This window comes from Panthera leo, chromosome D1 (assembly GCF_018350215.1).
Source record: "Panthera leo isolate Ple1 chromosome D1, P.leo_Ple1_pat1.1, whole genome shotgun sequence".
In the NCBI taxonomy this organism is placed as follows: Eukaryota; Metazoa; Chordata; class Mammalia; order Carnivora; family Felidae; genus Panthera; species Panthera leo.
In genome coordinates this window covers 99,186,472-99,199,737 of record NC_056688.1, presented here as the reverse complement: position 1 = coordinate 99,199,737, position 13,266 = coordinate 99,186,472, and the positions used below count along the sequence as shown (strand labels likewise).

Here is a 13,266-nt window from a genome sequence, read left to right as displayed (position 1 = left end):
CACGAGCCGAGGTCACTTTACCTGCTGGAGAACGAAGGTTTTCATAGCAGCGATGGGGGGCACAAAAGAATGAAGCACAAACACAGCAGGAACTCAAAGCCCCAGGGTGAGAACCCACTACACCACTTCTCAGCGCCTGGCTGCAGGGAGGCTGGCTCCCAGCCTCCAGCTACAACTGCCCTGCCTGCCTCTGAGGCCCACGAGGCTCCCTGCCCTCCAGAGTGAGTCTGCCGGTACCACCATGCGCCCTCCTCCAGCGCAGAGGCTCAGGGGACACCAGAGCGGCACCAGGTGGCTACACGGAGCACTGGGCTGTCAGGAGAATCGCAGCAGGCGACATGAACACAGTAGAGCTTGGAAACTGCCCGTCTGCTCTGCCCCAGAACTTTCTGATCACCAGCTGGCCAAGCAAGGGAAGGTGGCACCAGCTCGCTGAGCCTTTGTAGGGGCATCTCTGAACTCTAACCCTGTCTAAGGCCACTTGCTCTTCCGGGACCCACTCCCTAGCAGCTCTGGTCTCTCTTTTCTTTCTTCCTCCTTCCCTTTGCTCATCTCGGGTTCCCTTTTCTTCCCTATCGCTCCTAATCCTCCTGACCTCTCTGCAGAGGTGGTTCTTCTCTCTGCCTCTAGTCCCTCCTCTGGAGCTCCGAGGTTTGAGTTACTGCCATGTGAGTCCAGACCTAAGAGCAAAATAGTGTAATTACCAAATTCCTCCAGGACAAAGACGCCTCGAACTGTATTGCACTTTTTAATGTGATTCAGCTCTATGAAAACCTGCAAGAGAGGGAGGGAGGGCGGGGTAAGGCCCAAAGGCTCTCCCCCTGCCCCACAAAGCCCACTCTCCCAGCTCTAGCCCCACCCACACACGGAAGACCTAGTTCCCAAAGGGAGGACCAAAGAATCCACACACACACAACTCAAAAGCGCTAAGAAGCGAAGACAGCAGAAAGGGCATGTACCTTCCGCTCCTGGCCGGAGGAGAAAGCATGGGAGAAAAATGAAGGCGTTAGTTTTAACGGTCAAACCCAACCCGAAGGCCCCTCTGCTGTCCTGGGCTGCCCGCCCATACCCTCTGCCCAGGGCAGCGCTTGGAGGACACGGTGCCCCAGGGGTCTCCCCGCTCAGCCCATCAGCTCTCTACCCTTCCATGCATCCTCCTCCGGCGCAGAGGGCTGGCACGGGCGCAAAGCTCCCCTCAGATTGTCCTTGGGGTGGGAGGTGTTGGTATCTTCCTTGAAACAAAATCCAGGCTCTCCCCAGAAGTACACGGTGATATAGTAACAGCTACCTCTTAGGAGCAGCTACTAGGAGTTCCACAAATACTATTTGTTATCCTTACACCTATGTGGCCCAGCATGCAGTAGTGCCCTCGTTTTCGAGCTGAGGGCAGAGGATCAGAAAGTTTATCTGCCCGTGAGTACTGAAGCTGGGCTCTGAATCCAAGCACATCCTGACTCCAAAGGCCCACTTGTTACCCCACTCTGTCGGACTCTCCCAGAGGGTCCAATGCTTCAACTCCGAAGGACTGTTAGGTGGTGGAAGACGGACCCCAGGGCCATTATCTCGTTATCAGTCAGGGTCTGACTCCCCCTATAGGCAGGATCTCTCTTCTAGGGCGAAGCCTTAAACTACAGACCAGCTCGTGCATGCGGTGCTAATGGTTAGACATTAGGTTGGTCCAGAGGGGCTCTGCTGACGCTGGTACCCAGAAGAGGGCATCTGGCTGTTGTTTAACAAGATCTCTTCTTCAGAAGGTAAGGCATCGGGGGAAGCCTCTAAATGCAGTCAGAAGCCCGCTTCCCCAAGAAGTGCTGGCACCTTCATGTTCCAGAAAAGTACTTCAGTGAACCTCTCTTTGGGCTGGCCCTAAGGTCTCAAGTATACTATTCAATACATTAATGTTACTGATAGTAAATATACTGCTGACAGTACACTGCCTGAGCAGCTGTTTCCCATCACACCAAAGCTGCCCGGTTAGATTCCTAAAAGAAGGAGAACTAAAATGGCAGTGGAGGAAGAAAGCCACAGAGTCCAGATGTTCACCTCCCCTGAGTATCTGCTGCCTGGCCAGGGGCTGTGGTGCTTCACACATTCGGACCTGGCTCAGAACCTCAAGGAGAGGAACCAGTACGTCAGGGAAGGGGTGGGGAAGGCACTTGTGTGAAGAGGCAGAACTGGGAACGGACCTGGGATGATGCGCTGGCCTCAGAAAGGAATTAGCTTAAGGAATGTCCACTGAGAGAAAAAGTATCACTGCGTTAAAAGACCAAGAGAAAAAAAAAGTCAGCTCCTACAGTGAATCACAATGAGAGAAAGATGTATTCTGATGTGCTCCCCAGTCAAGGAAAGGGAGCGGGGCCTGCGGAGCAGGGGGCAGAGTGGGGACACTCAGAGGCACGAAAAGAATAGGAAGAAGAATCAGCAGGAGAAATCGGCAAATAAACACACATCCTCCAGATAGGACAGACACAAGCTACTCACACACACACACACACACACACACACACACACACGCTTCACGCACACCAGCAACACGCGAGGAGATCAGCTGGTCTAGACTCTCAAAAGCAAAACCACCAAGCAAAAGCACACCCTGGGAATAAGGGAAGGCAGACACTGCGAAGAAGGGCCAAGTGAGACGCTCCCACTCACACTGTGCTGAGTCTAATGGACGGAGGCAGCCTAGCCACCAAGGCTCCCCCTCTTTCCCAGCCCCCCACACGGGCTCCCCCCTGCACCTTCAAGGTGGTCACCAACGTCACTGTGCCCTCACTCTGATTTCTCTCTCTGGTCCAGCTGCTCCAATCCTCCCACTGGCCCCAAAGGCCCTCAGGCTCACTGGGAAAGCCCTGGGACCCGGACACTGAGCCTCACAGCAGATGGAAAAACAGGGCTAGGAAGCCTGTGCTGCCACTGGCACCTACCTGGTTGTGCATGAACTTGAGGTTGATCCCTTCTAGGGTGACCTGCAGCAGGCCACCCTCACCCGTCTTCATGTCCTGCACGGGGAACTCGCCACCTAGTTCAGGGCCTGCGGTGGGGGAGGAGGTTATCAGCTGACTGGGGAGATGGGGAGCCCCACGCCTGACTTCCTTGTCAGGCCTCGGACACGCAGGAGCATGGGTAAAGATAAACGGGAGGCACTTGCTCGGGGAATCATTCTCTTCTCACCGGGTTTGATGCTTTGCTGTCGGGCAGCAGCTCGCTCCATGCTATCCTTCACACAGTAGTACAGCTCCCGACACTGCAGCACACGGGGGAGAGAGCTGTCCTGTCGTCCGAGCCTTCCGGAGTCCCCCTGCTCTGCTCTCTAACAGCTGCCAAGGGCCTGGGCCGATGCCAGGGCGCCAGAGACAGCTTCATGTGTCCCACACGACAGCCAGAGGCAAGAGTGGGGCTCTGACACGGATTGTGGAATTTTAACTTCCCTGAAAGAAACTCCAATCTCCACCCTCAGTGCCCACCCCCAGCTCAAACAGAGCTCACGGGTACCTTCTTAGTATAGAATTTGTTGAGCTGAGTCTCAGAGCCATTTCTACGCCACAAGCACAACACCTTGGTCTTGGGACAGTAGGTCATGTTGATGAGCTTCTCGTACCACCAGCGCTCATACACCGTCCCGATGTTACTACGCAACACCACACAGTCATCACACACCTGCAGGAGTGCACAGAGCGGGGTCAGTGGCACTTGTCTCTTAAAGTCTCCTTCAGCCCAGGCCACGCTACAGGGAAAGGGTGGGACGGCTGGTCCCGGGAGCATCCCCACGGTCAGGTTTTCTGCCTTCTGTTCACAGTCTTCCTTTGGTGGAGGCACAAACACTGAACTGCTGGGCGTACTGTCCACTAGAAGGTTTACTGGAAGAAAAGGAATCACTGGCAGGAGCCTGTGAGCAAGGAGGGAGGCTCAACCAGAGTTTCAATTTTCACTTCAACCAGTGTCTGTTACCTCTTAGATGTTCTAGGCTTAAGAGGGTATCTCATGCCGCCATGTTCCAACCCTAGGAATCATCTCTGTTGACGAGTGCAAAGGCAGAGGATTATGGCAGACTTAACCAAGGAGAAAAAAATGGAACCAATGATTTTCTAATACTGCCTTGATCCTAGTTCTGCATAAATCTTTTATCTTAATTAATTAATTAATTTATTTATTTATTGATGTTTACTTATTTTTGAGAGAGAGACAGAGACAGAACACAAATGGGGGAGGGCCAGAGAGAGAGGGCGACACAGAATCTGAAGCAGGCTCCAGGCTGTCAGCACAGAGCCTGACATGGCGTTCGAACCCACAAACTGTGAGATTATGATCTGAGCCAAAGTCAGACACTTAACCGACTGAGCCACCCAGGCACCCCTCTGCATAAATCTTTTAAGTAATTAACCATATAAGTGACACGTGGGCAATGCTTACTGCAAAAAATATTATACAATTCAGGAAGATATAAATGAAAGTGAATGTGAAGTCCTCCTTCACATTCTTTTCTTGTTCAACATTCTCCAAGATCTGACTGCATTAGGTTTCTGGCTGTCCCATTACTTAGCTGTGTCACCTTGAACAAGTTAGCCTGCATCTACATTTCTACGTTTCCTCATGTGAAGATTAAATAAGTTAACGTGCACAGACTTTTTAGAACAAAGCCAGGCACACAGGAAGTACTCTAGAGTTAGATGCTGTAACGATAATAATAATTACAATATAGAAAATGTAGCAATGATTATTATGACCCCATCAACGGTTCTCAAGTCTTTCTCCACACGAGACCATCTTCCTGAGTTCCTGAATCCCTCTCTTCTGGATGGCTCGAGGCAGCACCTCAATCTCATCATGTCCAAATCTGAAGTCCACATCTCTTCCTGGGTAGATCCTCCTTCTGCGTCCCCTAGTTGAGTAAATGGTGTCACCATTCACCCAGCTGCCCAAGCCAGACATGAAGGAGTGATGCAAGACTCCTTTTGCCTCTCACTACATCACTGAGTCCTATCCATTCTGAGTCACCCTGGAACTCTCCCCCTCCCCCGCTTCAGCCATTCATTCCTACTTCTTCTAAGTCTAAACTCAAAGGTCACTTCTAAGGGGTCACCCATGACTCCTAGACCCTCTGCTATGTTTTCCCAGACTGCCTACTCCCCTGAGCATCTTCTTTCATAACGCTCATCATACTTTATGACACTGTTTCATTAGCTGACTTCCCTGATGGCTTGTCAACCCTGGAAGGGCAAGAGGAACGATGTCTCCCTTATTCACTGCTGTAACCCCATACCCAGAGTACCTGGCATATAGTATGTGTTCCATAAACATTAAGTGAACAAAAAAGGAATACACAGGACTACCAGGTTTAACCTACTATGTTAAGAGTTACTGAGGCTCTAAAAGCCTTATGAAGAAAAAGATGACAGGGGCACCTGGGTGGCTCAGTCAGTTGAGTGTCCAACTCTTGATTTCGGCTCAGATCATGATCTCATAGTTCATGAGTTCAAGTCCTGCAACAGTCTCTGCTGATAGCATGGAGCCTGCTTGGGATTCTCTCTCCCCACCTCTATCTCTGCCTCTCCCCCGCATGCTCTTTCTCTTTCTCTGTCTCAAAATAAACTTAAAAAAAAAAATATTTAAAAAAGAAAAAAAGAAAAAGGTCATAAAATAGTTGAGTTAGAAATTAAAAATTTGAGTTCTGGTCCCAGTCTGACTCCAGGTGAAAAATGAAGACAATTACCCTGACTTCCCATAATCCTTTAAGAACACAATGTCAAGGAGACGGGCAGGACAGGTATTTATAAGAACATAGGATTTCTAGGCTTGAAAGATGATGATAATAAAGTATCATACTTGCCTATGCTGCTGGTGGAGGTGTAAACTGGTATAGTGTTTGGAATGGCAATTTGGCAGAATCTATAAAAATTTTATTTATTAAAAAATTTGTTTTTAATGATTATTTATTTTTGAGAGAAAGAGAGACAGAGACACAGAGTGCGAGTGGGGGAGGGGCAGAGAGAGAGGGAGACACAGAATCCAAAATAGGCTCCAGGTTCTGAGCTGTCAGCACAGAGACTGACACGGGGCTTGAACTCACAAACCATGAGATCATGACCTGAGCCAAAGTTGGACACTTAACCGACTGAGCCAGCCAGGCGCCCCTATAAAAAATTTAAATGTATATAAGCTTGATCCAGAAATTTTCACACTAAGAATCTAGTCTGTAGAAATTCTCATGTGAGTGTGCAAAGACATACAGTCAAGCATATTCAATGAAGCATTATTTTTTTTTTAAGTGGGAATTGAGTAACTCATGGTATACATCCATATAACGCTTGATAATTAAACATCCATTAAAAAAATGGAGACAAGGGCATATGGCCAGCTCAGTCAGTGAAGCATATAACTCTTAATCTCAGGGTTGTGAGTTCGAGCCCCACATTGGGTATAAAGCTTACTTAATGAAAAGAAAAGAAAAGAAAAGAAAAGAAAAGAAAAGAAAAGAAAAGAAAAAAGAGAAGAGGAGAGAAGAGGGAAGGGGAGGGGAGGGAAAGGGAGGGGAGAGGAGGGAAGGAAAAAGAAAAAAAGAAAAAAGAGGGGCCCTTGGGTGGCTCAGTCAGTTAAGCATCCAACTCTTGATTTTGACCCAGGTCCTGATCTTATGGTTTGTGGGTTCAAGCCCCACATCAGACTGCACGTGCTGTCAGCTTGGAGTCTGCTTGGGATTCTCTCTCTCTCTCTCTCTCTCTGCTCCTTCCCCGCTTGTATGTGCATGCTCTTTCTCAAATAAACTTAAAAAAAAAGAGAGAGAAGAAAAAAGAAAAAAAAGGAAAAACAGATAGATCTATATAATATGTAGACATGGAAAGATGTCAGTCATAAATTAAGTGAAAAAAATCAAATTATGTAACAATATATGTAGTTTGATACCACTTTTGTAAACACTAAACCAAATTACATATAAGTAAATTGTATTTATAGAAATATGCATTTTTAAAAATCATCCCAAACTCTTTTACAGTGGTTACTTCTGAGACCTAGTACTGAAGGAAGTGAAGGGAAACTTTCACTTTTTATTTACTTCTACATGGTTTGAAACTTTCACAACATATACTGTTCTACTTCTGTAATTAAAAAAAAAAAAGGGTAATAGGATTTTTTAAGTCTTTGCAAATTGCTCTCCAAGTGATCATGCGGCCAGCAGGCTGTGCAGAGATGAGAAAGGCTAAATTAGTAAGCTAACCGTAGTGGGTGACAGAGTGAGTGAGGTACAGTCTTATTTGACACTTTAAAGGAGAGGGATCTGGGAGGTGACAGATCCATTCCATACTCCAGGGACTTTGTACGAGGCTCCCCTGTATGGTGGGGAGTGTTAGTCCTATATTTCAAGGGATCTTCTCTATTTATTTTTTCAAAGGAAGAGGGAAGGGCAGGAATCACCTGCTACCTGCATGTGGTACAGACGTCCTAAGTTAGCCCTCAACTCGAGCAGACACCTAGCCAAATTCTAAAGTTTCACGGTGGCATGACAATGACTCCCTTCTCAGCTACACCAACGCGAATGTTCCTGCTTCAGGGCAGAACTCCTGCCTCATGTCTGATAAACTATTTGCTCCAAAAGCTGTGGATGTGAAAACCCAACTCAACTAAACCAAAAGGAAGAAATACTTGTAAAAATTAGTTGATTTCACTACTTTATATGGGAGTTGTACTTGGTCCCTACGATTATGTAGAAGAGATTCATTTTAAAATTAAAAATACAGAAATAAAGGTAACATAGGCAACTGCCTTTACAATCCTGGAGTAAGGAAGGTTTTTCTTTTTTCTTTCTTTCTTAATGTTTATTTTTCAGAGAGCGCAAGCAGGGGAGGGGCGGAGAGAGAGGGGGACACAGGATCTGAAACAGGTTCTGAGCCATCAGCACAGAGCCCGATGCGGGGCTCGAACTCACAAACCGTGAGATCATGACCTCAGCTGAAGTCCAATGTTTGACCGACTGAGCCACCCAGGTGTCCCTAGGAAGGTTTTTCTACCTCTGACTCAAAATCCAGAAACTATTAAAAATCAATAGTAAACTTAAAAATTACAGTTGATTAATTCAACCACATAAAACTAAAAAAATTCTGCATGGCAAAAAAAACAACATAAGCAAACTCAGAAGACTCATGAGGAACTTCACAGTGGATGGAGCAGGCTGCCCACATCTAAATCCACTAATCACCAGGAGGGAGATGACCATATGGCACAATAGGCAATATACAGCACCACCTACGAAGTATTCTTGCCAAAATACTGAATCTGAAACTCATCAAACCTCAAGATTGAACTACTGGTTTATAAAAAATACAAGTGGTGGAAAAACACGTTGACACCAAAGAGATGCAGTCAGATGCAATCAGCAAAAAAATCTAGAATGTGAGAATGTGAGATACTCCATATGGCACATTGCTTCAACAAAATAAATGGCAAAGTGGGAAGGGAACTATTATATGTTAGGAGATACTTCAGAGTCAGATCAACCAAGATCATTAATGCATTTTTTCCTTTGGTTCAGTGATGCCACTCTGAGAGTTCTTGGATAACTTGCACATGTGTGAAAGGAAGAAGGCATGGCATCACGCAGAGTAGCACCATTAGCAATAGTACAAACGTGGAAGAAAAGCAAGGGCACATATATATTGACTGCTTAAATCAACTATGGTACAGTCACATCATGGAATACTACGCAGCTGTAAAAAGAATGAGAACCAGAGGGAATAGAGTCAATAACATTGTAATAACGTTACAATAATGGTGACAGATGGTGACTGCACTCATCATGGTGAGCCACGCATGATGTACAGAACTGTCGAGTCACTGTGCTGTATGCCTGAAACTAATATAACCTTGTATGTCAAATCTTCTTCAACTAAAAGAAAAAACCCATGAGAACCCTCTGTTTGTACCGACAGAGAGATCTTCAGGATATGTTCAATGAGAAAAGCAAGGTACAGATCAGTGGATATGATGCACTACCTTTCTGTAAGAAAGAAGAAAGATCAGAACTGATGCGCACATCCTATTGTGTGTGTGTGAAGTACCCCTGGAAGAAACAAAAGAAACCAATACAAGTGGTTACCTATAGGAGGGAGGGGCCAAGTGGATGGGAAATTGAGACGGAGGGCTAAGAAAGAGAACAAGGCTTCCCCATGCCTACCATTTTAGTTGTCTTGACTTAGGAACAATGTGACTACATCATCTATTCAATATATATTTAAAAGAAATGATGGGGAATCATATATTATATCATTTGCATAAGAGCCTGACTATTAAATGGATAAATGGGTCACGAAGATGAGTAAGTGGGAGAAATATTCTGGTATCAGTTCTAGAAGTTCCTTGTGACTCCTAAATGTTCCTTTGAGACATCTGAACTAGCATGAACTAGCATTTACCTCCATGAAGAAGATATCTCCATTTGTGTCTGTCCCCGCATGTACCACAAATGTCTGCTTCTTCATGTGTCGGCTGCCACTGGACCGGATACAGAGGTCACGTCCATTCTGAGAAAAGAGAGATCTGTTAGACACATCCATATGTCTCTCTCACAGAACAATCTGGGCCGAGAATTCCGCCCCCACTCCACCCTCCCCCTCCGCCCCTCCCACCCCTCCCACCCCAGCTTCAGCAATTAAATTCCTATCAGCTTACTTAGCACAGTGCCATCTGCTGGCTATAGGCCACTAGGGACATGTTCTCAAACTTTTTGGTCTTGGGACTCCTATACCTCTTAAAAATTGACAATCCCCAAGAGCTTAGGTTTATGTGAGTTAAATTTGTAGATATTTACCATACTAGAAATTAAAACTGAAAATATTATTAATTCATTTTAAAGTAGTTGATCATTCATTAATAACACATCCATTACATGGTAATATAAATAACTTTTTAAAATAACAACCATATGCCCGCCCCCCATCCAAAAATGAGAAGACTGGCACTGTTTTACATTTTTGCACATCTCTTTAATGTTTGGTTTTAAAAAATGGCTGGATTCTCATATCTGCTTTTTCATTCAATCCATTGTGACACATTGCTTTGGTTGAAGTATATAAAGAAAATCTGGTCTCGCAAATATGTATTTGGAAAAGGGAGGAGTATTTTAAGAGAGAGACAGCGAGAGCACAAGTGGAGGAGAGGGGCAGAGGGAGAGAGAATCTTAGGCTCTATGCGGAGCGTGGAGCCCAACATGGGGCTTGATCCCACAACCCCGGGATCACAAAGTCAACTGATAAATGGATAAAGAAGATGTGGTATATATACAGTGGAATATTATTTGGTGATGAAAAAGAATGACATCTTGCCATTTGCAATAATGTGGCTGGAACTGGAGGGTATTATGCTAAGCAAAATAAGTCAGTTAGAGAATGACAGATACCATGTGATTTCACTCATATGTGGAATTTGAGAAACTCAACAGATGAACATAGGGAAAGGGAAGGAAAAACGAAATAAAAACAGGGAGGGATGTAAACCATAAGAGACTCTTAAATACAGAGAACAAACTGAGGCTTGCTTGAAGGGCGTGAGGGTGGGTAAATGGGTGACGGGCATTAAAGAAGGCACTTTTCAGGATGAGCACTGGGTGTCATATGTAAGAGATGAATCACTGGGTTCTACTCCTGAAGCCAAGACTACACTGTATATTAACTAGCTTGAAAATAAATTAATAAAAAAAGAAAAAAAGAGTTGGATGCTCAACCAACTGAGCCACCCAGGCGCCCCTGAACATTTTCTACTTTGTTATATTAAATCCATTTGTCTGCCTTACATTTTGAGTGTATCTTTACTCATACTTGAAGTTGTAACACAGATTCCACACAGTGGTCTTTTGGAAAATACTGGTTTAAGTTATGCAGCTCTTCCAAATATTGACACATTTCATTACAGAATATAAAAAAGATCACGTTCATTAATATCAATCCCATTGCGGCATCTGGATGGCTCAGTTGTTTGAGCGTCCAACCCTTGATCTTGGCTTAAGATTCTCTCTCCCTTCTGCCCCTCTTCCCCTCTTGCAATCTCTCTCTAAAAAAAAAAAAAATTGGGGGCGTCTGGGTAGCTCAGTTGGTTAAGTTTCCGACTTTGGCTCAAGTCATGATCTCGTGGTTCAAGGGTTTAAGCCCCACATCAGGCTCTGTGCTGACAGCTCAGAGCTTGGAGCTTGCTTCAGATTCTGTGTCTCCCTCTTTCTCTGCCCCTCCCCTGCTCATGTGCTCTCTCTTTCTCTCTCTCTCAAAAATAAATACATATTAAAAAAAAAAGAGTGTTTAAAAAAATTTTATTTAAAAAAATGTCAATCTCATTAGAAAAGTCTTTAAATATCAGGAAAACTCAAGCCTAAAAGCCTGCCAAATAAATACCCAACTCTGAATAACCAGTTAGTCATTCTTTCAAGTAAAAATGATGTCCCATGACCAAAGTTGACAGTTCACCTTGCAACTCAAACTGTCACAAATTGCTTTTCCTTGAAACAATCATCGTTTTGGTTTGCAACACAAACACTTTCTCTATATTTCTCATTTTGTCACATAAAATATTCAAAAGGTGTATAATCAATGATCAGATTTAATAAAATTAATGAATTTTAACTCTTTCATCAAGAACACTCTTAAGTGAAACTATTATTCATTTTTCTTTCTTTTTTTAAACTGAGAGGGCCCTCCGTGGCTACCATCACACTGCCTCACGGTGTGAAGGTATCCAGGAGTTGTAACTATCACTGCTTTTGTACCATCAGTACAAATGTCAACCTGGTAAAAAAGGCAAAGAACATTTTAGTATTATTATGAAAGTAGTTTTTCAGCTTGTGGATCCTCAGGACTCCACAGACCACATGTTGAAATGGCTGCACTAGGATGGTTTTAGGACAGAGAATCCTATCACAGATGAACAGAAAGACTAAAGCCTCATCTAGACTCAAAACCCTATTTTCAAAACTCTGTTTTCTGAAAATATACAAGCCAAGAAATGACCTATAGGGAAGCCCGTGCACTCGGCGACAAGGCCCAAGCCTGGGAGGCGACAAGTGCAGTGGGAAGGGAGCCTAGGGAACAGCCTGGCTATGCTTACCAGGTTAGCCAGCTGATCAAGCACTTCATTGATTTGCTGGCTGTACACAAGCCCAATATGCGACTTTCCCATCAGGCGCCTCACCTTCTTCCGGATGTCATTCTTATTTACCTAGAAAGTCAAAACAGGATCTTAACGAGGGATCTGCTCTTGCAAATGAGGTAGAGGGAACATACAAGAAAGTTTCCGACCATTTGAGACAATTCAGAGTCCACATCACTGAACAGGAGAGAAAATATTCAACTGTCTATTCTGCCAACAGGCTGGGAAGGAAAACCTTGGTTCTGTGTCTAGATGACTTCTGCAGAAAAGTAGCTTTTAGAGCAGGTCTGGTTCAAGTGGACAGGCGTTCAAGAAGACACCTCCTCCCTATCCCCAACCAATACATAATGTTCACCCCTAAAGGGGCCCTAAAACCCCCTGGGGCTCCTCAGAGTATAGTTCAGAAATGATGCCTTAGAGTAGTGACATTCTGGCTTGGTTGTAGCAGAGACACCTTCCCAGGGTTCGGGATCATCACTCTTTCTCAAGCAGAGTTAACTGGTACCCCTGGAGTTCAATAGAATGGAGTGAACTTACAGCAGAAAATGAAACAAACTAAGTCAGTCTATAGGGTGTTCTCGTTCTCTGCATCTGATCAACCCATCCCTTCATCTTCAGGAGGGGAGAACAGGAGGAAGAGAAACCCAGGGGCTCACTCTCAAAACAACTCTCTTCTACCCACCAACCCCAAACTCATGTTTCCCTTTCAAAACAAGACCCCTCTATTTGGTAACATTCTTCTTCCACAGGTATAACAACTAAGTACAACCAAGTCAAACTAGAACATACCATTAATTTTTTAATGAGTAGCTCTTTTTACATCTATGGAAAATTCTATATGATAAAGGGCTAGTGCTAAAAAATGAATTCTGACTATCCTTTCTAAGGTTTTAGAAACTAATACTTAAAATTTTTTTTTAATTCATTGTATTCTGTGGGGCGCTCTACTGGGATCCTAGAACTACTAGCAAAGGAAGCCCATTTAAATTTCTAAATAAATAAATGGTATAGAATCACCAATCATCTTTACCACATTCCTTAGCACAATAGCCTGGCAGCTTCAGACAAATGGATCATGTGTGAGCTAGATCTCAAACACTCAATCAGGAAGAGCTCTAGTAAGATGCTCAGAGAACTTCCCAA

At 44.7% G+C, this 13,266-nt stretch overlaps 1 protein-coding gene across 16 annotated transcripts in view; it reads right to left on the bottom strand.

Moving 5' to 3' along the window:
• The window catches only part of MADD (MAP kinase activating death domain), a 40,677-nt gene that overhangs the window by 2,562 nt on the left and 24,849 nt on the right, over positions 1-13,266 (bottom strand). For 13 of the 16 annotated variants that reach the window (XM_042904105.1, XM_042904116.1, XM_042904103.1 and 10 more), the window contains 6 exons: positions 12,082-12,192; positions 9,405-9,512; positions 3,493-3,657; positions 3,172-3,244; positions 2,925-3,031; positions 705-774 (listed from right to left, as the gene is read on the bottom strand). In XM_042904105.1, the coding sequence (XP_042760039.1) occupies positions 705-774; positions 2,925-3,031; positions 3,172-3,244; positions 3,493-3,657; positions 9,405-9,512; positions 12,082-12,192 (634 nt within the window). Of the gene's footprint in view, positions 1-595; positions 681-704; positions 775-2,924; positions 3,032-3,171; positions 3,245-3,492; positions 3,658-9,404; positions 9,513-12,081; positions 12,193-13,266 lie in introns of all 16 variants that reach the window. The other 3 variants (XM_042904114.1, XM_042904115.1, XR_006193441.1) reach the window with 2 other exon arrangements.